Source organism: Chrysemys picta, chromosome 6 (genome assembly GCF_011386835.1).
Source record: "Chrysemys picta bellii isolate R12L10 chromosome 6, ASM1138683v2, whole genome shotgun sequence".
NCBI classification, from domain to species: Eukaryota; Metazoa; Chordata; order Testudines; family Emydidae; genus Chrysemys; species Chrysemys picta.
Genome location: NC_088796.1, coordinates 117,971,404 through 117,998,546, shown reverse-complemented (window position 1 = coordinate 117,998,546; position 27,143 = coordinate 117,971,404). Strand labels below are relative to the sequence as shown.

General features: G+C 42.6%; 1 protein-coding gene across 1 annotated transcript in view; it reads right to left on the bottom strand.

The window, feature by feature from the left end:
• Window positions 1–27,143, bottom strand: part of SVEP1 (sushi, von Willebrand factor type A, EGF and pentraxin domain containing 1) — a 169,625-nt gene that overhangs the window by 76,405 nt on the left and 66,077 nt on the right. Inside the window, exons 8-23 of the mRNA XM_065549724.1 lie at window positions 26,426–26,544; window positions 22,375–22,504; window positions 19,869–19,976; window positions 19,465–19,596; window positions 17,562–17,756; window positions 15,377–15,498; window positions 11,220–11,328; window positions 9,810–10,001; window positions 9,214–9,447; window positions 8,247–8,408; window positions 7,077–7,238; window positions 6,102–6,263; window positions 5,429–5,520; window positions 3,449–3,545; window positions 2,290–2,403; window positions 1,197–1,310 (exon numbers count right to left, since the gene is read on the bottom strand). Coding sequence (XP_065405796.1) covers window positions 1,197–1,310; window positions 2,290–2,403; window positions 3,449–3,545; window positions 5,429–5,520; window positions 6,102–6,263; window positions 7,077–7,238; window positions 8,247–8,408; window positions 9,214–9,447; window positions 9,810–10,001; window positions 11,220–11,328; window positions 15,377–15,498; window positions 17,562–17,756; window positions 19,465–19,596; window positions 19,869–19,976; window positions 22,375–22,504; window positions 26,426–26,544 — 2,244 coding nt within the window. The remainder of the gene's footprint in view (window positions 1–1,196; window positions 1,311–2,289; window positions 2,404–3,448; window positions 3,546–5,428; window positions 5,521–6,101; window positions 6,264–7,076; window positions 7,239–8,246; window positions 8,409–9,213; window positions 9,448–9,809; window positions 10,002–11,219; window positions 11,329–15,376; window positions 15,499–17,561; window positions 17,757–19,464; window positions 19,597–19,868; window positions 19,977–22,374; window positions 22,505–26,425; window positions 26,545–27,143) is intronic.

Here is a 27,143-nt window from a genome sequence, read left to right as displayed (position 1 = left end):
GGAAGAGAGAGACCAAAGCAAAGGTTTACATTCAATTTAAAAAGATTCAAAATCTGTTAGGAACAATCAGGAACCAATTTCCAGGATTCGGTGTCTCTGACAAATCCAGAAGACAATTAAAATTATACAGAATTCTTTGGGGAACGGCAAACAACAGATTAGCTGAGTGGCTGGCTTTTTTCCTCAGCATAAAGTATATTGCATTGATTGGATGCAACTGTAGAGGAGACGCAGGAATCAGCTTCACAGTTATAGAAATAAAACCCTCATTACACATTTGTCAACATTTTAAAAAACAAACTTTTTCTGGGAATGTACAGAAATGAGCGCTACCAACTTTGTTAGTAAGTTGGGCTCTTCAAATAAGAAGTATGTCTCATCTGTCAGTTTGTAAGTGGTAAAGTAACGATACTCAGGTTCCAATATGGGTTAAGGGCTGGATCTTTCATCACCAAAATTCCCATGAACCCATACATTCCCAGGAAGTTGTGTGTGTGAAGAGTGCAGGATGGGCCCCAAGCATATATTAAAAGCACACACACAATCAGAAGCTGAGACACCATTCTGAGTAAATGATGAGAGATACAGAGAAGAGAACGTATTGCTAAAATGGAAATGAGGTTGGAACCTTTTACTTTTTTAAGAAAACCATCCAGGAGTTTAGTTGTGCATCAAGTTTCAAGTTGTGAGATATGCAAAGTTGCAGAAACTGCGTAAGATTTAAAGTCAAAGCTTTGTGGCAATCTGGAAACCCAGGAAAAGAAAATCATTCCTTAACATGACACAAAGCAACAGAAAGTTGCAGAGCTAAATGGGATGGGAAGCAACTTCTAACAGAGATGGGGAGGCTTTGGCCCATGGATATGCTGCTATATAATAATAAATAAATAAATAATAAAAGTATTTAACACTTGTATATCAACTCAGAAGTATTTCATCAAGATGAATATCACTATTCTTTGCTCAAGCTCATACACAGTTGGGAACAGAAACCAGATCTCCTGATTCCCAGTCATGTGTTCGAAGCCACCAGACCATGACCTTCTCATCTAAATACTACACATGCCTAGATCAATGCACACCCATAGCAAATCTATGGAGATAATTTTGAATTACACTGTACTTCTTAGTGAGCATAAGGTAAAATTTTTCTGGTTAAAATAAATAAAAACAATCAATCAAGAAATACAGCTTACCTGTGAATCCTTCTGCACATGTGCAGTGATAAGCATTGATGTCATCAACACAAAGTGCTCCGTTCACACACGGGTTGGACCTGCATTCATTTATATCCTCCTCACACAGTAAACCTTCAAGCAATAATAGTTACAAGACATGATATACGCAGTATTTTAATACATACATGGTACGTATCCTGTAGTGATCGGTTTTGAAAGCCATAATGGCAAAATATTTCTCATAAAAGGTTATTGAGAGCAGGAGATAAATTCTTTCAAGGATGCCATTCAATGTGAACAGTTGCCCATCCATACACGTAGTTATTGAGACTTTGGAGGCAGTGGAGCTCAACGTTTAAAAAGCATTCAGCACCACCTGTATAATTTTAATTCATCTTGATTATAAAAAGCTTTTATAGGATAATGTGATATAGGGTAGGGACTGCTTAGGTGGAAAATACTAGGTCTTTTTATATCTGTGCATAGAAGGAGGATACCTATTTGATAATCAGCAATTTAATGATAAAATAAGTTAACACCTCGATTCAGCAAGGTACAAAAGCAGGTGCCAGACTTCAAGCATGTGAAAAGTGCTGTTGAGAGAGAAAGAGAGAGAGTGTGTGTGTGCATGTTTTCAATAATGTTCCTGTTCTAAGAAAAAAGATAAAAAAGTATCAATTAGGCATCCATTGAATTACTCACATGCTTGAAGTTAGGCAACTGAACAAGTGTCTTGCTGAATCAAGGCCTTACAATATTAGGTTTCATTAGCAGTTTTCCACAAAAGTGCCTCATTAATATCTCTTCACTGTTATTCCCTTTTTAGGAACAGAAGTGTTACACCACACACACACACACACACACACACACACACACACACACACACACACACACACACACACCTTGAATATTAATCCTTTTACTTCACAAAATATTCACCTACACCAAAGGTTTTCTCTGTCTAATAATAGGCCAGATTCACCCCTGTTATAATTCCATGGAAGTCACGGAAGAAATAAGCATAACCCTAACAGGTCCATTTTATTTATGCAACATGTAACTGACACCCTTACAAAGAGGAGTTATAAAGCAATGAAATCGCTTCTGTCACCTGTATAGCCTGGTTGGCACTGGCAAATGAACACCCCAATGCCATCTTTGCAAACTCCATTATTGAGGCAAGGGGTTGACTTGCACTCATCAATCTCCTTTTCACATTTTAAGCCTAAATTGAAAAACAAAGCAGGATCACAACTGAGAACACAGAAAGAAAGTATAATTAAATCACTCAGAAACACAGAGGGCATTACAGACTATTATCTTTGCTTTAAAAACACAGCAATTTACCAGAGACCTGTGACAATTGCTATCAGAAACGTACAGTGCAGATCACGCAATAATAAAATACACGCTGATCAGCTCCAGATCTTCAAACGTAGCACATTTCTACCTTTAAAAAAAAAATCATTGGGGAATATAACATACCCAGTTGCTTTGGAGCAACTGCAGAGCTCACAATGGATACATGCAAAGGCGAACCTAATGGGATTAATGGACTGCAGTGTGAGTTTCTCAGTCCTTGCTGATCACAGTTGTGGTCAAGGGGTGGGATTTTCAAATATATTCAGTCTTGGTCTGATGCTGCTCACATTAAAGTAAATGGGGATGTTACCATTAACGCCAATAGGAGACAATATAGGCCAGAGGTCAGCAACCTTTCAGAAGTGGTGTGCCGAGTCTTCATTTATTCACTCTAATTTAAGGTTTCACATGCCAGTCACACATTTTAACGTTTTTAGAAGGTCTCTTTCTAGAAGTCTATAATATATAACTAAACTATTGTTGTATGTAAAGTAAATAAGGTTTTTAAAATGTTTAAGGAGCTTCATTTAAAATTAAATGAAAATGCAGAGCCCCCCGGACCGGTGGCCCAGGCCCCGGGCAGTGTGAGTGCCACTGAAAATCAGCTCGTGTGCCGCCTTTGGCACGCATGCCATAGGTTGCCTACCCGGGGTATAGGCCAACATGAGCCTTTTGAAAATCTCTCTTAGAGAACAAACACTGAGATAAACCATACAACAACAAAGGGAACAGTTCTTCATTTTTTTTTTAAATATGAAGAATAATGAATAACCTGTGTCAGCAATAGTGATTTCCATTAATTATATTATCTGCTTTTTCTGCTGGGAGTTATAATTTCCCCTCAGAACAGAACTTTCTAACTACCTCACATGATGAAACAATGTCCCCCTTACATACACACACTTTACCTGTGTATCCAGGTGGGCACATGCAAATGTACCCACTTCCAAGTTGTTTGCATGTGCCATTATTATGGCATGGTTCCAGGAAACACTCATGAAAAACCTGTCACAGATGGGAACAGTACAGTTATCAAAGACGTGGAGATACAACTATGTGTATTACATAGACAAATATCTATTCCAAATCTAAACAGCAAACTACTTCACTGTACCTAGCAAACCTCTAACTCATGGTCATAACCTTTTAGCGCTCCATATGTCTGTGACACAAATTCTGTTTTTATTCATTGACTTGTTCATTACTCTTATGATTTTAGTTTCTTTATAGAGTATGTGTATCTTTTGTTTGTAATTGTGTAAAACAATCTCAACTCACAGTTTATAACATAAAATCTAAGTGATGTGCTGAACTGTGAGACTATTCATCAGCAGCAATTTTTCAGCAAGCTTCTACAGCAAGTGCCTTCTCTGAGGTCAATTTCCCCCTTAACCATTCTTTGCTCCATGGAGGAAGCAGCTAAACAGCTGAAGTTAATACTTGTAATGGGAGTTTTGGGTGCTCTATTTAAGAGTTACTAGATGTTTGCAGCTCTTTCTCTACAGAACCTAACAATGACTGACATGTAACAGCATTTAAAAAAAAATGTCTTTACCCCACAGTTCTCTAACATTTCTTTTTCATTCCGTTCCTCTCCACAGAGGTTGGTAATGTATCCCTGCCATTAGCCATCGGTAGTTACTGGGAGAGGTGAGTCAGGGCACACTGTGGACTGCATTAGGCCTACAGGCTGTATTTTAGCCACCCCTAATCTAAAAAATACAGAAATAAATACCCAAAGCTAGTGGCATGAAAGGGACTTTTTCAGATGTTAGCATTCTAGTTATTGTTATTTATTTGTACTTCGGTAGCAGGCCTCACTTCAGCAAATCACTCAAGCATGTGCTTAACTAAGTACATGAATGGTCCTATTGACTTAAATGGGAAAACTCCCATGCTTGCTGTATTGGGGCCTAAGTTTGTGGACTGCATGTATTATAAGCTAATAGTTCAGGTCTAATTTATCACTTACCAACTTTATTCATGTAATGTAGCTTCTCACAACCTGATTCTGAGACAGAACAACAATGGGGGCCTTTCATGCAAACCCACAGTCCTGGGAACAGTCTCCACTCATGTGAGTGGTCCCATGTATTTTGAGAGGGCTAATCAAAGGAGAAAGGATTTGCAGAATGGGTCATACCTGACCCATATCTGACATCTCTTCTTAAATTTATATAAATCAAAACAAATAAATGAAAATAAATACTTCGGAACCAGAACCTGGAAGCCAGAAGTAATCTCCTGGAAGACTAAAATGAAAAAGAGACCAAATAAAAGAGACACTGATCACCAGCATAGGAGCTACTGATCAGATGAGGGGCAGACCTGCCAACTGCAAGGAGTTGGGGGTTTTATGTTTTTTTTTTAATAAAAGTTTAGTGACATTTTTTATGACAGGCTAATGTTATCATGCTTCTAAATCTAAGACTGCCTTTGACTGGATCAAATCTCCTTCTCCCAAATACTACTGTTCTATTATTGTAGTAGAATTTTAAAATACAATATTTTAGTGAATCACTATTAAATTACCATTGAGTGGAAGAGATGATTAGAAAATGTGAATACAGTTTTTTTATTTCTGCTGCATAAGGCCGTTAATTAAGGACTTATATATATATATATATATATATATATATATATATATATATATATATATATATATATATATATATATATAAGCCAGCTATGGAGTTATAGGGCACAATGTTTGATCACTTTAATCAAATAAAGGTAGCCCCCATGGTAAATATAGCTGCCTAGTTTGGAAAGTAAACTCAGTATCACAATTATACTCTGGAAGGCATTAGCCATTTAATATTGGCATCAGATACTCTGTTGCTTCCATTAGAGCTAGCATCATTAAAAAAAAAAAATCTTGTCCTTGCCTGACTGCTGACTTTGTACTGCTTGCTGATATTTTCTGGAGAGACTGGTACCATTACACTCTCCTCGGCCGCTGTGAAAGTAGAGCCAAAACCTAAACAGGATTATTATGAAAGCAGCTGTTAATGCAGCTTGACAAGACCCTAATTGCATTGCATTGATGCATTTAAAAAATGCTATGAGGGAAGTGGATTTGTGGGAATAAATACCAAAACTTACAGTAAAAACACATTCAATTCCAAAACATGAACATCTATAATAAATGAAGAAAGGGTGGGGCACTGTGGTGAATTCACTCGTTAGACTTATTCCTCTCCAGTCCTGACTTAGAGCTTAGATGGTCACATAAATCACGTTAGTCCGTCTACCTCAAGGTAGTTTTTATAGGCCAAAGGCAAAACTCTCGTTGTTTCCAATAGGGTTACAATCTAGGCTCTGTTAGGGAACCTTAATCCATATCACACAATCATCCACAATTGGGTGTGACTGTCAGCTTCTGACAACTCAGAGATAACCCAGGAAAGGAATAACACGGGTGCTGCATTGGTAGAAATATGTGGCGAACATTGTGGAAGGAGAATGGTCTATTCTTCCTTTGAATGGACCCAATTTTCACTAAGGGCCAGATCCTGCTCCCCCTCAGTCACATTCTCTGGAGAAAATTAATCAACTTACTTGAACAGTCTGTGATGGATCTGGCACCAATGATCGTAGTTGTCCCATAAAAGGGACAAGATAAGCAATAGGACTTTCCTGGGTCTGGTTGATAGTAGTCCCGGGGGCAGGGGTAGCAAGGCATTAAACCAGAGCGAGAGAATTCCCCTGCTGGACAAGGTACTGCAAAGTGCAAAACAAACTCTAATGACTGCTGGCTCCTACTGCATGATCTTTTCCTCACCATCATAAGGCAGTTTTTGCCTTAGTCCTATAAGACTAAGCCAATAATCATGCGAATTTTGCAACCAAATGTGTGCTTATTTAAAGGGTCACTCAGTTTAACTACTACCCCAAATAAGCTCTTTATAAAACCAGAGAAATGTTTCCATGTAATCTTTGTTCCTACATAGACAGTTCTCAAATTCAACCAAACACCCCACACTGCAGTCCTTGCAATGCACAAACATATTTTCAACAAGGTCAACACCTAGAGACAGATTCTCTTCCCTGTCCCACTCTCACTGTGGACTGTTCTCCTCATGAGCCCTTGGGGTGCGACTGCCCCAAAGGGGCCTAGGCCAAGACAGAACCCATTGACGGTAGTTTACTTTTGAAAGCAGACTCAGTAAAAACTGAGTAAGGACCTCAGGATTTTGACTCACAAAATGACTGGCTATTGTCTGCATGATTGTTACAAAACATCTAGTAGTGTTTTCTATAAATAAAAAAGAAAACATTTTATTATTACATCGCCATCTGGATATCTGACACAGGGCTAGAATTCTGTGTGCATACAGCACAACCCCATCTCTGAAATCTTTCAGAAAAACAGGTGTTTGATATGCAGGAAAAAATTATGTACACTGCTGCTGGGTGACATAACTGCACTGCAGTCAGCCAGGAGCTGCAGGTAGCCTGAGGTCAGATAAATGGGGCTATCGTGGATGGTATTTAGCAACATTCAGGAATTTCACTGGCCTTGTCGTCACAAACCTCCACATGCTGAGATATCCACAGCTCCTCTTTTCACTGTTGACATGTTTTCTGGACAGGCGATGCAGTTCTTAGATCCAAATACAGGTTGATATGTGCCAAGAGGACATGACTCACAGGTTTCAAGACCATTAGGTGAGTACGTTCCCTGCTTGCACTGAGCTAAAGGGCAAAATAATATATAAAGATTAGGCATAAGGCTAAGCAATATCTAACATAAAGTATGTCTCCTGTCCCCTAAAAATAAAGGTAACACTTTATAATATATTGACAGGCAACCCTTGAAAGAAAGAGCTACCAGGACATTTGTAAACCAGAAGACAGTGCTCTGTGCAGTGTTAAGCAAAGTACAGACAGCACATAGCATCAATCCCCTCTCTAAATGCATTTAATTTATTCTGAGGTTGTTCATTAGTTTCATGGACACGTCTAAACCACAGGCTGTACAATGAAATGTGCAACGCACAGAATGAAGAAAATGCAATTCTGTGATGGCTGGTGGGCTGCAAATTACCGATAGTGTATTTGCAAGATATAAACTCGCTATAGTGTATTATATTCCAATCTGCTGCAGATTGTTTATTGTTAGCAATTCATATTTTAACTAACAAAGCCAATTCAACAACAGTAACTAGAAAATACCAATCGTTATTTCATATACAAGGTGCAAAGTGAGAGCTCTCTTGTGGCTTCGAGGCAGAACGGTGCAAGGTGGGACACAGAAATGACAGTGCCAAGAGGTATTATTGCTTGGGAGGTGTAGAGGATGTTGGCAGGGAGACGTGTACTAAGATGTAGCACTATGTATACACTTCCCTTTCAGTGTTGCAACATGCACTCTCTCAGCCTGTGAATATTAACTGGGGCAAAGAGGTCCCTGGCTCTCAACCTGTCGAGCTACACCACCTTTCAGGTGTCAAGCACTGCTGGCCCTAGCAGCCTGCTCCACTGACACTTAAGAGGTACAAGCAATGGCATTCTAGATATCTTCTCAATACCTTGGTATTCTCCCCTCCCCATATGTACCCTCACAGGAGCAAAAGCCATAGAGTAACACAACAATCCATTTAATTTTCTATGGTGCTATTCTAGTTACATTTTGCAATGCTCGGTAGTTTCAAGCATTAGAAGTCAACTTTAAAAGCGATTTTCTGAATGCTGAGCTCGCACCTTTACATTCAGAGATACTCCTGGAGTGGAGGTATTCGGTATAGCTACCGGATGGGCAACTTTTGCATTCCAGCTGCCCTTCCTCATCTTGATAGGATCCAGTCCAGCAGCTTTCACAAGTGCGGTGCTCCAGAGAATAATAGGTACCCAAAGGGCAGTTAACTGGGATTTCAGAGAAGCAAAAAATAAAACTCAGGTTAACCATGGAATACCTGACAATAAGCAGATGCTCTTCTTGGTATTTCAGGGCAACTCCATTTAGCCTAACTCGCTTTTTCTCAATCTTGGCTATGTGGATTCAGTGACATCTGTGCAACCTCACTGACATGACTGGGTTTGCATAGGGGGAACTGACTGGAACTTTGTAAACATTTGTATTCATGATGCATAGGAAGGAATGGACTGTCTCTTCCTGCCTGAGGGGAGAGCGGGTGATTCCCTGACTCCATCTCCGTCCTTAGAGGTTTTTAAGGCTTGGCTTGACAAAGCCCTGGCTGGGATGATTGAGTTGGGGTTGGTTCTGCTTTGAGTAGGGGGTTGGACTAGCTGACTTCCTGAGGTCTCTTCCAACCCTAATCTTCTATGATCCAGCTCACTCTCTCTCTCTCTCTCTCTCTCTCAGCTATGCTGGAATGGCAGGGCTAACCGTAGTAAAGGCTATGAAAAATCATTTTAATCAGCAGTGTGAATCAATGTGATCAAGTTCATACAGGGAGCAGAACTGTTAGGTAAGGCGTATTTTTACATAGCCATTTTTTGGAGCAGCCCACCCTTCAGAAAGCAGACTGCACAAAGCATTAGATAATAAATTGCTTTGGCAGGTCTCAGCTACCGCAATCCTGTGATGCCTGTGCCAATACCCCATTCCAAACAAATATCTCCCCCAAACTTTTTTTTTTTTTTTTTTTTTTTTTTAAATCACATATACAGGATATAAGGCCCAGGAGATACAGAGCTTTTGGCTTACCGCACATTCGCCCTCTCAGAACTGAACCTGGTCTGCAGAACAGAAAGGCTTTCTCAGTTTCCAGTGAGTTGCTGTCAGCTACAACCAGTTCTGAGGCAAACTGAAAAGAATACATGGGTTCCTTTTTGAGTGTCCTTTTCAGCCTGTTTGTGATCGTCTCTAGAGTTTTAAGAAGCCGCTGCTGGTTTTCTGATTCCACACTATCATTCCTTTCATTGGGCAACGGCACACTAGCTGGAATATAAAAAGAAATCACAGGCATACACAGTGTGTTACAGATTTTATTGCTATTCAGGCCGCAGTAGTCTATAAGAGTGGACCAAAAAAGCAGTGATCATTGTTACTATGGTCAATGGGAATTGACCACACAAACCCACGTTGTACCAAAATGTAAAGTGGGCAATATATAGTATATATAGTGCTGACCACACAAATATGCTACCCAAGAAATGAGCGAGTGAGAAAATGTGGCTATAAACTCAGTGAGAAGCCTGTAGCCTGCATTTCCTGCTGGCTTCATGAACTCCAGACAATGTAATATTTTGTCAAGAGTAAATTATAAAAAGGAGGAGCAGGAAAGGGAAGTTTTTCCTCACCAGTGATATTAAATATTAACTTAATTTTGTGATCTGTCATTGGAATGTTGAGTTTTTTGTGTCTCTTGACCCGGGAGGGCGCTGTTTTCACAGCGCCAGAGAGAGGCGTTTGTAGCTGTCCCTCCTGCACGATGTCAAGGAAGTCATCGTAGGAATAATCCAGACGGTTTGCTGCGCCCCAGCCACCGGGTCCTGCAACAAGAAGCAAAAGTGGTCGGAAGGGAGTTCTGTCTCCATGCTCATTCAGGCCTTTGGTTCATTCCCAAGAGTGCCAACAAGTGCCACCGCATAGTGGTTTCTGAGATGTGGGCATCTGTCCAGGAGGAACTAGACCCTCATACTCATTTCATGAAGGAGACTGAACAGCTGTGAGATTAACACATCTGGTCACTGCTGAACTGGGTCTCACTCATATAAATCCCCTAGTGGCAAAAGGCTCCACCTCCAATCCCCTTAGCTATCCAGTCCATATTAAGCATATTGGGTCAAATTTATACCTGGTGTTACACCCCTAAAGTTATAAATTGTACCATATATTCATTTGGCCTGGACTGTTTAAATAAGTGGTTCTGTACGTAATGTGTCTTTTTATAATGGTTGGAATTGAAGAACTTTTGCCTGTTCCATTCAGCATTTCTTTTTAGAAAAAAAACAGAAGTATAAATAATCTTTGCATATAACTGAGCATCGTTATTTAGATTATAAGTAACTAATGGCAAATTAACCCCAGAACCTTGGAATTACGTTCTGTGACTATTTCATAACTGAACTTTTAAACTATTGTCGCTAAAGAACATGAGCCAAATTCTGATCTCGGCTACACAGATGTAAAAGTGGAGAAATTCCAGAGACATCAGTGGAGATTTCATCGTTTCCTCCTAACGACCATCAGTCACTAACCAAGGCCCCAATCCTGCAGTCTTAAGCACACAGTTATCCTTACTTACTGCTAATATGTAAACTTGTGCACATATGTCAAGTTTGATTTAAATCAGTGACAAAAATGAAAGACTCCCCTCAGTTACATTAACAATTCCCAGAGTCACCCTGTCTCCTTCTTCAATGTTTTGGTTTCAAAATGTATGGTTTTTGAAAACCCGTTTTCTTTCAAGACTAGCCAAACAGTTTCATAGTTTTATTGTTCTTGCATAGTATGAGGCACCTTAGACATCTTTCCCCCAACATGTGCAGTGTATGAAACAGACAGGCTACTGTAATATTTTCTCAGATCTACTGTTTAACTGTTTAGTGTCTCAAGTGCTCTGTAATTATTTTCTTTAAATCTTCCACACAGCATGCTTAAATCTACAAGAGCTAAATGGACCCACCACATCATGGCTTAGCAGAGCTAAATGTATTTAAACCACATTAAACCTTTATGGCTAGCAAGCAACACAGTAATTAAATTACCAATTGCAAATCCATTTTCATAGTCATAATTATATTCTAGGCAATGTTTCTGTGGCAAATCCTCCAATCTGCAGTCAATGTCATCGACATCATTACAGAACGATGGGACCTGTAAATAGAAATAGACAAGCTGTTAAACAAACAGACTAACATATAATCTAATCTCAGGACAAAGTACCCAGTCTTGCCTGTTCTCTGACATCAGATTTCATCCTGCATAGCTATTACAATCAAACTGTTTAAATCTCCTGCGTTCAGGATTTCCTCTCACCTTTGTGGGAACTTGTGTAGTGTCAGAATTCTTGCAAGGATATATGCACAATAAGGAAAATCACTTGAGAGGAAGAATAGTTTTGTATTAAAGCACAACATTGAATGTTAGTGATCTAGATCCCAGTCCCAGCTCTAGCTCTGTGTGTCTTTGAGTAATTCATTTAACTTCGCTGGGCCTCTATTTTACAAAATAAGGATAATGGTACTTCCCAATGCCACCATGGTGTAGGTGCTTAACTCATTAATGTCTGTAAAGCTTTGTAAGATCCTCAGATGGAAGTGCTATAAAAGTGCAGAACTATTTGCTTTTAGGCCTGGTGATTTATTGTTCAAAAGATTCATTTCCCCACTGGAGTATGCTTTAAAGTACAATTCACTGTTTCACTTAAGTGGGTTTATAATATTATAGACAGAGATCTTACTGAAATACTGCTGAACATAGTAGGTTGCAGATGAAGAAAGCTTTCCTGTGAAACCAATGGAAATGTACAGTAATTTGATCCTACTGGGAGATTTTATTAGCCCTAAACAAAACTGCAAGTATCTCCTCAATAAAACCTTACAGCGAGAGTAGATTGTAACATGCTATACCATCACACTGTACAAAAGAAAATAGGCTATAAAATTAAAGAGGAAAATATTTTCTGCGCTGCAGTGAATTCACTATATCCATTTGGTATAATTTCATAGCAGGGTAATGGATGGGAGAAGAAGAATGGAGATGATGTGATGTATCTCCATAGTTTGCATGCAGTTTGAAGCCTGAACATTTGGACTGAATGTGGGTTGAGTGTGGAGGGGACGCCGAGGTAAAATCCACCTGCATTGTGAGGGCAGGTGTGAAGCTGCTCTGCTTTAACAGCTGTAGCCTTTTCATGCGAGTTGCATGGGTATTGTATCGGGCTAGGGCCAACAGAAAGACATAGAAGAGGCAAAGGCATCACTGCATAGCTGTTCCACCTGCATTCCCCTTGTGCAACTCCTAGCTGGTGCTTAAGCAGTGCAGAGAACTTTGCACAGAACTTCCCTGGCTAAGGGAGAATTGCCCCCTCAATGACGGGAGTGGTGACCACGCCGGAGATGAATGCAGGGGCAGCTGAGCTTTCTTCGATTTAACCCAGTTTGTTGCTTTTCAGGCTATCCTTCCTGCAGGAGGTGTCCAAGGAAGTGGCTTTTGTTAGCATTTACTTTCTCCCCCTCGCCTCTCACTAGGAGCTTATCCCTGTGGCTTGTGCGTTTGGAAGCTGGTGATTTATTTTTTTCCCCGTTGGATCACTGCTGGGATTCCAAGAGTCTTTGGAAATGGATTGGACATATTTAAATGGACTTTTGGATTTGCTTTCCCCAGCTTATTGCACTTTAATATAAATGCTTGGGCAGATCTTCAAGTGTTTTTCACCAGTAAAACTTATGTTCTTATGTTCAGTGTTCCAGGCTTGTCATTTTAGCTAATGTTTTTACTCGGCACTTTGGGCTCACGCACAGTTGATAATGTGCTATCGAAGAGGAGGAATGGAAGGAAAACCGGCCAGGATCTTCCACTGAAAGAAAATAAAGCTGAGCCAATAGGAGGGAACGACACAGATGTCGTCAATCAGAGAATGACTCTGAAGTCTTGCGTCTGTCCTGCACCATTCAGAGCGCGGCATAAGGTGACTACAGTGACTCAGAAGTCTTTGGGGTTTGTGAGCCAAATAAAATTGTCTGACAATGAGGGGTGCTGGGCTGGGGGGTTGATGATGCTTCTGTGGGGAGAAGATGCTTTTGTTGGTGGTGCTTTTCTCTTCTCCCCTCTGCGTTGTCCTCTACCCACACAGTCCTCAGTTCTGGGGCAGCGCTGGTTCAACAGGCAGGGAAGGAGATTCCAAAGCCCCTCGAAGTACTGCTTCTTCTGCCTGGAGCCACGCAATGGACAAGTGTGGGGAAGAAAGGGGCCAAGGATCTGCTCTGGGATGATGGACAGGAGTGTATAGAGCTGGGGTGGAGGCAGGAGACACAGAGGGACAAGGGAGCATGCTACTCCTTCGCATCCAGCATACCTGGGTCCTAGTGAATTTGCTGCTTCCTCAGATGGTACAGTGCAACTTACTTGCAACCCTCTCATAACCTGCTTCAAGACTGTGTCCCACTGGTTGTGAACTACTGGCCTGAGCACAGATCAGGACCCAACAGGTCACCAGGCCTGACAACAGTGTGCTCTGTGGCTTGAGCAGGTCACCCAGGCATTCAGCATACAAGTTCAAAGAAAGTTCAGCAGATAAATCTGTCTTTAGGTGGCCAGGTTTTCAAAGATGTTGAGTACTGGGAGCTCTTATTGATTATAATATCAGCGATCAGGATGCCACAGCTTGGAACAGAAGGCTAATAATTTAGGTACCGACTTCTGGATTTAGGTGCCTAAATTTAGGCCCCAGATTTAGGGTTACCATATTTCAGCAAGCAAAAAAGAGGATGGGAGGAGCCCCGCCCCTCCCACTTCCCACCCCCCTCAGAATTTCCAACCCTCCCCCCCGCTCCTTGTCCCCTGACTGCCCCCTCCTGGGACCCTCCCCCCCATCCTAACTGGCCCCCTAGGACCCTATCCCCTACCTGTACCCTGACTGCCCAAAATCTTATCCACCCCACCCCAGAAAGCCCTCCCCGAACTCCTGACCCCCCCGTCTCTTGACTGCCCCATCCAAAACCTCCCTGCCCCTTCTCCGACCCCCTGGCCCCCTTGTTGTTGGCCTTCGCCTAATGTCTCTGTGAGCTTGCTCAGGAACGGCCTGAGCCGTTGGTCCCGGCACGCTGGGCAGCAGGGGAGGAGGAGCGGGGGAGGAGCTCCAGACTGCCGGAGGTGATCTGCGAATGCAGGGAGTGATCTCTGCTGCAGGTGAAGCGGAGGAGGGGCTCTCTCTGGTTGTCGGAGCCCCATGTAAGTGGCACCATCTGGCCGGCTGCCCTGTTAGCTGCGCACGCTCTGCATGGGGGGGAAGTCCAGACATTTACAAATTCCCCCCGGACGCTATTTTTAGCTCAAAAATCCGGACGAATGGTAACCCTACCCAGATTTGAATTTTTTGCCATAGTCCCCGAATGTCAAGAAAAGTGCTATATTGGGGGTGCAGGGTGGGGTTTGCAAAAGCATCAAAGGGTGCATCAACACAGCCCATGGAAGCGAACCTCCCAGCCTGGGTCAACAGACGTGGGTTAGCGGGGCTAGCGCCCTAAAAATAGCTGTGCAGACAGCCCTTTGAAGTTGTGGCTTAGGCAGGAGTTCGGCTCTCAAGCCCACCCCCATCCCTACACTTCAGCGCCGAAGTGGCAATTTTAAAGCGCTATCTACCCAGCTATTTTCAGAGCCCCGCTGGCTTGCTCCTGCCTGCTGTGTAGACACTCTAAATGACTTAGGGGCACAAATCCCATTGTAAATCCATAGGATTTGGGCTCCTAAGGGCTCGTCTATACAAAAACACTTAGTATGCAGCAATCTGGGGGTGTAAACAGGAGTAGATCAATGCGCACAGTAGATCAAAGTGGAGCCTTTATAATGCAGCAGCAGGGTCCACACGGACACTTAGTGCGAGTAGATATATACTCAGGGTTCAAATAGACAAGCCCTAAGTCACAAAGCACTTTTGAAAATCTTACCACAACTCCAAGACAAAGACTACGGTTAACTCTCCGATTTATGGATGCAAACAACGGTACGAGGGTTTGCACAGCAATCCCTACAATAACAAACCAACGAACTTTGCCTATAATTGAGACATTTTATATTTTGAAATGGAATAGACTTCCCTTTCAAGTGTCTAAGGGATACAGTAAAAGAACAGTTAGGAAAAAAATGACAACATATTGGTAAAAAAAGGTTTATGAAAAATGAAAGAGTATTACTAACCTACCATTTTACCAAGCGCACTCTGAAAAGCCTCAGCAAAGCTTTTTAGAAGGTTGCTGTCATCACATCGCGTTGCTCTGTAGAACATCTCAAAAGACTTGAACCCATGATTTGCAAAACGATTTACTGAAAAGAGTTGGGGAAAGACCTTTTTATTGTTTGTGATTTTAGAGTAACAGTTTCAAAAGAATACTATGGACAGGATTATACTAAAATTATCTGAACTCAATGGGTTATCTTTAAATATAGGTCACAACAGAGGAATATAAGGACAAAAGAAAAAGCTGGTAAACTTGACTGTTACAATAAAATATATCCAACTACTTTCATCAGATAGAGCACAATGTGGCAACAACTGAAATCCATGGATAGTAATTACATTTCCAGTACACACACTGTATTGAACAATTTAGTGTAGAAGTTTCTAGCTATTAATTATCCATTGTTGACATGATTCAGCATTTTCCTAATGGAAAAGAATCTGTTAGTTTTATGGATTTTTTTTTAAACCATCAAACCTTTTAGCATGTATTTCTGAATACACCTGAGAGGGAGAAATTAATGCTTATTACTAATACAGCTTGGCTCCAAATGCAAAATTCTGATTCAGATTTCAAGCAACCCAAAACTCTGGGATATTCAGATCAAGGATTTTGGGTTGACCCATAATTAGAACACCCTGACTTGTGTTGATGTCTATGGGGACTACTTGTGTGAGAAAGGGAGTGTACAATCCATCACAAACATCGACTTCATTTGAAGTATCTGGATCTATAATCAGATTTGGATTTCATATGACATCAGAGTTTGGCGCTGTCCAAGCTGAGGTTTTGATTGGACACATCTCAAATTAGAAACTTCTGAAAAATACTGGTTGGATCACAATTTGGTTAAGATTAATTTTGTGAACTCATTTTTAATGCATTTTAATTTGCACAAATGCACTGGAATTTTGGCTGGATTGAGAGAGTCTGGCTTGCCATAGATCAAAAAAATTGTTGTAAACAGCATATTAAAGCTTCATTATCCATTCCTCCAGTTGTAACAACACTGGTAGTCTAGACCAGGGGTTCTCAAATTGTGGGTCGGGACCTCAAAGTGGGTCACAACCCCGTTTTAATGGGGTCACCTTGGTTGGTGTTAGACTTGTTAGGGCCCAGGGCTGAAGCCGAAGCCCAAGCCCCACCTCCTGGGGCCGAAGCCATAGGCACTGACTCCATGAGTACTCCGGGGCTGGAGCACCCACGGGGAAAAAATGGTGGGTGCTTAGCACCCACTGACAGCTCCACGGGTCAGCACCTCCCCCTCCCTGCCGTGCCTCCTGGCCACCGGCGGGCCCCATCAATCAGCGCCTCCCTTTCCCTCTCCACGCCTCCTGCTTGCTGTGAATAGCTGTTTCGCGGCATGCAGGAAGCTGGGAGGGAGGGAGGAGGAGCTAGGATGTGGCGCGCTCGGGGGAGAGGGCATAACTGGGCAGGAAGAGGTGGGGTGGGAGTGGAGTGGGGACAGGAAGAGGTGGGGCCTTGGGGGAAGGGGTGGAGTAAGGGCAGGGCCTGGGGCAGAGCCAGGGGTCGAGCATCCCTCTGCACTTTGAAAAATCAGCGCCTGTGGCCGAAGCTGAAACCCAAGGGTTTCAGGCCTGAGCAGCAGGGCTCAGGCTTCAGCTTCAGTCCTGGGCGGCGGAGCTCAGGTTACAGGCCCCCCCGCTTGGGGCTGAAGCCCTTGGGCTTGGGCTTGTCCCCTCTTTCCCCCCAAGGCGGTGGGGGCTTGGGTGGGCTCAGGCTTCGGTGCCCCCTCCTGGGGTCATGTGGTAATTTTTGTTGTCAGAAGGGGGTCACGGTGCAGTGAAGTTTGAGAACCGCTGCTCTAGACAAATTATTTCAACCTGCTTTTTTTTTTTCAACTAACATGCCATGCAGATTTTGTTTCCATTGCTATCTTGTAAACCCCAAAGACTCAAATTTATTATTATATTTTATCCAGTTTAGGAAACAATATATTGTAATCCTAAAACCCTTTTTGTACAAGGCTCTTAACAGTTCAGGAGAAGGGACAATAGAAAATTTATCATGTCGAACAGTTATAATTTCTAGTTATTGAATCACATTCCAAACTATAAATATTGTTGGAGACATTACAAGCTCATTTTAGAGCAGAAAAACAAAGGTTAATAATCAAATTAAACTCACAAGAGCAGTCAGGCCATTCAGTAGAATATGGTGGTTTCCAGATACCATCCTCATAGGCACAATAGTAGTTTTCAGTTGACGCTGCTGTAAAGTTATAACCATCCAGGCAGCGTAATGTGCAGTTAACACCTGCTTCGTCTTCTATGCATATAAAATCCCCATGCATTGGGGTAAAGGAAATTTCACAGGGAGAACCTGTGAAAAAATATATTCTGTTCACATAAGGATCGCTTTTAGAGTAATATAAACAAGTACACAGGAAACCCTGAGGGATAGGATTTTCAAAGCACTTGGTTTAATTCTGCTTCCCCTGAAATCAACAGGAGTATTATTATTGACTTCAATGGAAGGAAAATTAGGCAAATGTTAAGCACTTTTGAAAATCCCATCGTGGGAGTTTAAAATCCAGAAATGCAAAGGTTGAAAAAAAGATCAAGCACCAAAAGCCTGGAAATGCAAAACTGAAAGCCCTGTATGCTTTTGCTTAAAACTGGGGTCTCTCTTTAGAGCATGCTAAATTATTCATCTATTAACATAATACATAATATTAACTAGAACCTTTTACACAACCGTACACACAGTAAGTTACAGTACATTACATACAGTACCTGATTCTGATGTCAATCAGCCTTACACTGCTGGAATTCTATTGACTTTAGTGGAGTTACTCCTGATTTATGCTAGTGTATAAGTGATCAAAATCAGACCTATAATCTTCAGATTTGGGCAGATTTTTAAAGCCTCAGTAAAATATAATTAACAAGCCAAGTGTGAAGAAAATAGGTTTATAGTAGTTTTCAAATTGTTAGTGTTTGACGTTCAGTGGCCAAGAGTTTGAGATGATACTGAGCTGGAAATATCCAAGAGCTTGAAATAAAGCTAAATCAGAGAACAAGTGAAGTGAGCCTAATGTTCTAAACCCCAATATCTTTGAATCAATTAAAAAAAATGAATTAAGTTTCACTTTGAAGTCTCTCAATATTCATAATTTTGAAACAACCAAATTTGAATTATTCAAACTTGGCTTGTTCTGTAGATCTCACTGAGACTTAAAAATCATTCCAAATCTGAAGACTGTATGTACTCCTGTAACTTACTGTTTCTAAGGATAGACACAAAATTCCAGTTTATACAATATTAAATATTGTATTAATTAAATAATTTACCATGATGTAAAAGTGAGAACCAGTTTTAAGGCGTACGCAGAAGGGAGCCGAGTTAAAGTTGAATTTTCAACCGTAAATCTGCATTTGCTAACTTCTGAGTGATTGATTTTCCTAACTGATTGTTGGCCTGCTGGTTGGGGCTCTCTTTCTCCCCCCCTCCCGTTTTTTTTCCTCCATATAATACATACCCCCATACTTATGCACACATATACATGTGTAAACTCAATTATAAAGGCTAGAAAGTGTTCCGTTTCCTGTTAGGATATTAGCAGTTTATTAAAAAAAATCTGTCCAGAGAAATCTTCCATTCTGCTGAACAGAAAGTAGACTACATTTTAGGCTATGCTTTTTGTTGACAAATAATTGGACAACTGCCTGAAGTTTTGTTGGACTTCTGAGTAAAACCTTTAGTGGCTTTTATACCTATTTTGAATGTATGGAATACACTACTCTGTTACTCCAGAGTTTTGCCATATAACTCAATTGATTTTATTGATCGACCTGATTTCACTGGAGTTACACTGGTGTAAAACAGTGAGACTGGAATGCAAAAGTACATTGGTGCTGTATACATATGCACATTTATAACAATATTACACACACACTTGTTACTTACCAGTGAATTATTCATAGCACTGAACATTAAACTGACTGATGGTGACTGATATGTATAACTGCATTTTTACCAGTACTACATAATTTTGTGTCAATGGCCAGAAGACGATCAAATAACAAACCTTTGATGACAATGTGGATCTCACATGTCCTGTTATTTCCTGAGGGGTCTGTGGCAGTGTATTGAACTGTTGTCTCTCCTTTGAGGAAGAGATCTCCAGGTGAATGACTTTTAGTGATAGTCAGGGCCGCTCCTAGAATAGTTTAAAAAAAATCAATGAAAAGGGTTTTCTGGCCTAGTATATTGCAGCTGTCCCTACAGAGGCTGACTACACAATGGACAATTTAGACTTTTTAATTTTCTCGGTAACAGATGTGCTCAACCATGGTAAGCACTGAATCAAACCTGTTCAAACTGGTATGTTGCTAAAAAATGATATCCTAATCCCAGGGGTGCCTTGTAGGAACTGTATGGACCTAACCACTCTTCGGCTGTTTCGAATATACTTGAGCTGCATTAACTCACCTGAGTTGTCCGAGAACTGAGGTTCCTCCCATGTTGCTCTGTACTCGTTCTCCAGGACCTGAATTGGAGGTGGAGATCTGCATCTATCGATTACAGGGGATTCTACATCTAGAGAAGTTGAAGAGACAGCGTGAAATTTGATCACAGAACAATAGACAAGTCATGGGTCAAACTCAGAGGTGATGTGAAGGGTGTTTTAAGTTCCACATCTGCAAAACTGGATAAGTGGGTGTGTGTTTGAGAGTAAGCTGCTGTAATATATATGCCAAAAGAATGGAAGTGCAGGGTTAGAGCAGGAAAAGCATCAGAAGATAAATTAGGGAGAGTGGCTTTATTTTAAACTCTCTGGTTGGATGTCTTTCCTGCACAGTCCCACCCTTGGGCCGCCTTGTTGAGCAATGTAAACTATCTTACACCCACTAAATAATGTATAATTTACTCCTGCACAGTCCCACTCTTGGGCCGCCTTGTTGAGCAATGTAAACTATCTTACGCCCACTAAATAATGTATAATTTACTCCACTGTTTATTGTGCCTCTGAGGTTGGTCCATTGTCAGAAAAATTTACCAACAGTCTCCCGTTGACCAACCAGACTTTGGCTCAAGCTATGTAAACAGCCACTTAAGTTTCCTAAAGCAGTGGTTTTCAACCTGTGGATCACGGACACCAGGAGGTCTGCAGACCCCCATCTAAAATTTCCAAATGGGTCCATACCTCCATTTAAAATTTTTTAAGGGTCCGCAAATGAAAAAAGGTTGAAAACCCACTGTCCTAAAACAACTGAGCTATCCTTGATAGAACACAGATAGCCACCAATTCATAATACCTAATTCACTGAATTTATCCGAGTGCTGACTCTGACTGAGTTTAGTGACTAAAAATAACAGCAGACACCAAGGTATCAAGCCAAACACACACCAGAATGAGCGGATGCCATTCCAATAGAACGCTGGGCAAAATTCAGGAAGTGACATAAATATAATTTAAGTTAGACATCAAGGATGTGTCCCAGAGAATGGGTGTAAGTGGGAAAGCAGTGTAATTTATGCTGATTTGGCACTGAGCAAATATATGAAGCGAGTGTCATTCATATGTAGAAGTGGCAGGAGAGAGTGGGGTATCAGAAAAAGCAATGAACAGGAGGGTGTTATATAAACAGCCACCCTTTTACTCTGGCTTACTTTGAAGTATCCCTATCACAATGAAGACTAAATTCAGTCCAGGTCTAACAGGAACAATACCCCCCCACTAAAGTCAAGGGGAAAGGAGTTACATACACTTATGGAAGTCTGAATCTGGTCCCCAGAATAATAAACTGGTATAAGTAACACTTGCTTTGCATACAACTAAATGTCAAATTGGTACAAGTTGCACACATTTGCTAACCAACATGCACCGGATGTGTAACTTAAACTATCACCTTCATTATCATTGCTAAATATATCCCACCAAGTTTGAATTGCCTATGTATACTACTACCAAAGGGAACAAGAAATACATCAGCCAGATGGCTTGTTAAATGCGTAATTACAAATACAAGGGCCAGACTCTGCTGTCACAGGCTTTGTGGATTTCAGGTGTAACTCTGCTTGAAATTGGTGGAAAACTGGTGTGAGAGAAGAATTAGGCTCAACAGAGAACAACATTGCAGGTGCCATCACAACATGCCTCACCTCATATTTATTCATCAAAACCATCTCATGTTATGTACTTATTCAACAATTTATTTAAACTCATCAGCCAAGCCAAACTGCAGAAGGCAGAAAGTTGCCTTTCCCTTCATAAAGCTAAGATAGCGTCTCCCGCCACTGATAACCTCCCAGCTAACTCGACAGAGAAATATACCTTCTCGCCTCTATGCAGCAGCATCACTAGAACTAAGTGGACACTGCAAAAAAGGATTCAAGAACATTTGCTCAAAGACAAAAATTGCACATTGGCATCAACTGTATTCACCATCCATTTTATTTGCATTCTGTAAACTTTTCAAAGAGTGAATTTTTGTTCAAAAGACAATTCACTGAAAGAGAGAGCACGTCTCAAATACTTGGGCAAACAAATACTTGCATGATTTATCTCATTGGAAATATGTGGTCATCTTGAAAGCTCGTTGTGGGTTTGGGAGACATTCAGTCAGGAATTAAAAACAATGGTCTGTGAGTAAACACAACACGCATGCCACATAACTAACCCTAATGCCTGCTTATGTTTTGACAGATTAATGCGCTTTATTTACGAAATGTGGGGAAGCCCCAAATTAAGAACAAATGCTTTAGCTGCAGCCTGTCCAAATAGACAATCCAGCATTTGACAGCAATTACTATATTATGCAAATGATGGCCTCCATTCAGCCAGGCATTTATGTATGTGAATTCAACAGGACTATTCACATGCTTAAAATTAGGTGTGTACTTAAATGCCATGGTGAATCAGAGCCTCCTTCTGCACAAATGAAAGTTTTATCTTTGTCAGAATCCTTCCCAGGTACTGCTGAATAACACTTACCAATAACCTTGACACTGAATGTGCAGCTTGCCTGATTGTCGGACTTGTCCACTGCTAGGTAAGTGATCACAACTTCTCCAATGGGGAAAAGAGAAGGTGGTACAAAAGCTGGAGTAACGTGAATTGAGACCTTTTAGAGGAACAGACGTTTGTTATTTAAACACAAACATGGGTCAGTAATCACATATTTGTATTTTACAAAATGTGCATGTAATGTAATCCTTTGAAATTAAACCTCTACGTGTTTGGATGCATGTAGATTTGATTCTCATTTATACTAAGAATGCTTTATACCCTTTAGCAGTTTAGAAGAGCCATAAATTGTGCATAAATTACATTTACACCCTCTTACAGGCTTCTTCATATGGCCAAAATAATGGAAGGAACCTTAATATAAATGAGATTCAGGCCCACACGAATGTAAGCAGCTCAACTGGGAATCAAAGTTTTCACTGGCCAGAGTTGTAACTCAGAGAACATTCCTCTTTACAAAACAGTTTGGGGGGAAATTCTGCCATTGGATACACACGTAGACCTCCCATTGTTGTAATCATTGGGCTACACATTTAGCCCAATTGTGAGCTCAACTGTAAAAAGCACATGAAAGTTCATAAGTTGTTACAATAACCCCTAATAACAAATGTTGATGGGAAAAGGTACAAAAGGGTGACAAAAAGACTGAATTAGTCCCAACAAAAAGGCCTACTGATATAACTCAAGGACTATGCTAAGATCATGCTTGGTAAACAAGAAAAGCATGGAACCAGAAATCAGTGAACCAAAATTGGTGTGTCTGAAAGTAGGCCTAATTGGTGGACAAAATAATGAGGGGATGATCTATTTCTCCCACCATTCCCTTGAGGGGTCCTTAAAGAAAGAGACTTGGGGAGAAAAATTGGCTACTAGAGTGAGCTTCACCCTCATGGCAGCCACCCCCACCATCTCCATGAAGACCCCATGCCTTTGTCATCCTGATCCTGACCAGACTGGGCCAAAGAGAGGGACCCAGATGACATCACCACCTCCCCTGGCTCCAGCTGAATTCCACCAGGGATGAAACGGGATTAGACTTTAAGAACAGCTCCAGCCCAACTCAAATAACTTCTTCTCTTGTCCCCAAAAGGACAGTTATTACCGTCTTTGATACCATCTAAGTCAGTGATTCTCAACCAGGGGTATGGGTACCCATGGGGCTACGCAGAGGTCCTCCAGCAGGTACATCAACTCATCTAGATATTTGCCTAGTCTTACAACAGGCTACATAAAAAGCTCTAGTGAAGTCAGTACAAACTAAAATTTCATCTAGAGAATGACTTGCTTATACTGCTCTATATACTATACATGGAAATGTAAGTACAATATTTATATTTCAATTGATTTATTTGATAATTATATGGTAAAAATGAGAAAGTAAGCAATTTTTCAGTAATAGTGTGCTGTGACACTTTTGTATTTGTGTGTCTGTTTTTGTAAATAAGTACGGTAGTTTTCAAGTGAGGTGAAACTTGGGGGTACGCAAGACAAACCGGACTCCTGAAAAGAGTTCAGCAGTCTGGAAAGATTGAGAGCCACTGAATAAGAGACTGTCAGACTAAGGGGCGGGGCCGGCTCCAGGCACCAGCTCAGCAAGCAGGTGCTTGGAGCGGCCAAGGGGAAGGGGTGGCACGTTCGGCTGTTCCGCGGAAATTCGGCGGCGGCTCCCTCAGTCGCTCTCGGAAGGACATGGCGCCGAAGTGCCGCCGAAGTGCTGCCGATCACGATCACGGCTTTTTTTTTTTCTTTTTCCCCGCCACTTGGGGCGGCAAAAACCCTGGAGCCGGCCCTGCTAAGCGGTTTTTCCTTCTAAAAACGTTCTCCAGCAAAAGTGAACAAGGGATGTTTTTAAAACAAAAGCCTTACTTAATACTTTACATTTCAAATGCTTTAACTGTTTTTCCTTCTTTTCTTTACCTTTAATAAAAAAGTCAAAAGGATTTTAATGGTGTGTTTGCCATATTACTAAGCAGGCTGAAATCTCTGTTTACCAGTCTTGGATCTTGTTTAACTCTGTTTAACATTGGACAGTGATTCGATTATGTTAGCACCTTTGGCCTGGACAGTCCATCTAAATTAATACACCACCACCTACTTCAGTGGAAGTTGCTGGCCTGTATATGACTGTAGGGAGCCAGGGTGGCTTCCCTCCGAACCTGAGGGTAAAGTGCCTTTCCCTCAGCCTGAGTGGGCGGGGCCAGCCCAAGCTCGCTCCACCTCCCGGAAGGGGAGGGGCGGAACAGGAAGTATAAAGGGCGGGGCCCTTAGCTCAGTTAGGGCAGCACCAGGGAGGGAGGCAGACGCAGACCGCGGGCTGCTCCCTTCAGAGCCTGCTGCCACACCGGGGGAGGCCCTGGACCTGTGGAAACCTCACCTGGAGGACGGACTGGGGCTGCCAGGACTGCCTGCTGCCGAGTACCCAGAGGAACTGGAGGAGCCGGAGGGGGAGCGGGAGCTGCCAGCAGCCGAGTACCCAGAGGAGCTGGAGGAGCCTGAGCCTGAGGGGGAGCCGGAGCTGCCAGCAGCGGACTACCCCGACGCACTCACGGGACCAGAGGGATTCGGGCGAGCAATCGGGTAGGAAGTAGCCCAGGGACAGAGCTGCACAGTGGTGAGTCTATGTAGCGGGACGACCCCGCTGACCCAGTGGTAGGACCCTCGTTCTGCCACTGTCAGGGCCCTGGGCTGGAGCGCAGTGGTGTAGGGTGGGCCTGCGCTCCCCTACCCGGCAGAGCCACGCCGGGACCTTTGCCGGCGCTCCCCTGCCTGAGGGGCGCGCTACTGACCGTTGCCGGCGCTCCCCTGCCTGAGGGGCGCGCTACAGACCTTAGCCGGCGCTCCCCTGCCTGAGGGGCGCGCTACTGACCGTTGCCGGCGCTCCCCTGCCTGAGGGGCGCGCTACTGACCGTTGCCGGCGCTCCCCTGCCTGAGGGGCGCGCTACAGACCTTAGCCGGCGCTCCCCTGCCTGAGGGGCGCGCTACAGACCGTTGCCGGCGCTCCCCTGCCTGAGGGGCGCGCTACTGACCGTTGCCGGCGCTCCCCTGCCTGAGGGCCGCGCTACTGACCGTTGCCGGCGCTCCCCTGCCTGAGGGGCGCGCTACAGACCGTTGCCGGCGCTCCCCTGCCTGAGGGGCGCGCTACAGACCTTAGCCGGCGCTCCCCTGCCTGAGGGGCGCGCTACAGACCTTAGCCGGCGCTCCCCTGCCTGAGGGGCGCGCTACTGACCGTTGCCGGCGCTCCCCTGCCTGAGGGGCGCGCCACTGACCGTTGCCGGCGCTCCCCTGCCTGAGGGGCGCGCTACTGACCGTTGCCGGCGCTCCCCTGCCTGAGGGGCGCGCTACTGACCTTTGCCGGCGCTCCCCTGCCTGAGGGGCGCGCTACTGACCTTTGCCGGCGCTCCCCTGCCGGAGGGGCGCGCTACAGACTCTGGCTGGCGGCCGCCCCGCCGCTAATTCCCCGCTGACGGTGGCGTGACCCAGGCCGGCCAGTGACCTCGTAGCTCCCCACCGCCCCCTAGCGGGTAGGTGGGCCGACACCAATCACAATGACGCTTGATCATGGTAAAGAAATGGGATAGTATTAATTGTATAGTGCTGTGATGAGTTTTCACTTATCACAGTGGGCTCTTTTTAGCCTTTGAGTGTTATGAGTTGGTTTACTTCCTTGAGGAAGGACCCGATCTTATGGAAGGCAGAGTACTAAACTCCTTCATATTCTGAGCTCCTTTTTAAAGTGCTGTTCTGTATTTCATAAACAAGGAGCCATTCTTTCTTTTGACTGCATAAATGAACTGTACAGAACTGTATGCATATAAAAACACCGTACAGGGTATTCAGTAACCACATAAATCTAAAAGAGAAAATGCTGAATTCTGAAGATACTAGTTTACAACAGTTCTCTCTACTTCTTCTCACCAAGCAACAAGATATTCTAATGGCTTAGCGACATTTCAGAGCTCTAAAACAGCTACCTGAAAAGGGACTGCATCAAAATAAAATGTATATGTTTTAGCTATACCTCATCTCCAGAGTTATCCTTTGCTATTGGAACCTGCCAGCTAATATTAGCAGAGTTATGATGTTCCAGAGTCCTGGCCTCAATATTGTCTGGACAGCTGATTTGAGGAGCTTCAAAATCTAATCGAGAGAGAGAGAGAGGAAAAAAATCAATAATGGTTACTCAGCTGGCTTGCTGTGTGCATTGTTTATCAAGGTGACTAGTATCATCTCATTATTTTGCACCTGTTTGCTTTCTCCACCTCTTACCTATATTCTTACACTTTGATTGCAAGCTCTTCAGGGTGGGCACTGTCTCTTCATTATATTTTTGTACAGAGCCTAGCACAGTGGGTCATTGGATTCTAGGAGTTATCATACTACAAATAATACTAATAGAACGAGGGTTTGCTTTAACACTACAGTTGCCTTTTATTAAAACAACACATCGATTCATCGATGAGGAATGGCTACTTTATTCCCCTATTTCTTGACAACAAGTTATGAACTCATATCAAAAGTGATTGAGCTTTAATTACCCTAAAAATACACCATTTTTTATGTCATGGCACAAAAATTTGTTTTATGGGGATTCTGGTGGGAAGGTGGGAGAATCAAAATGACACCTACAGTTTTGCTTATAATCATTTGCAAAGTCAGTGTAATTCTATGTTTTTTGTTTATAAATACTTCATTTTCTCAAACAAAAGCACATTCCGTCCTAGAAGACAAGCATTCCC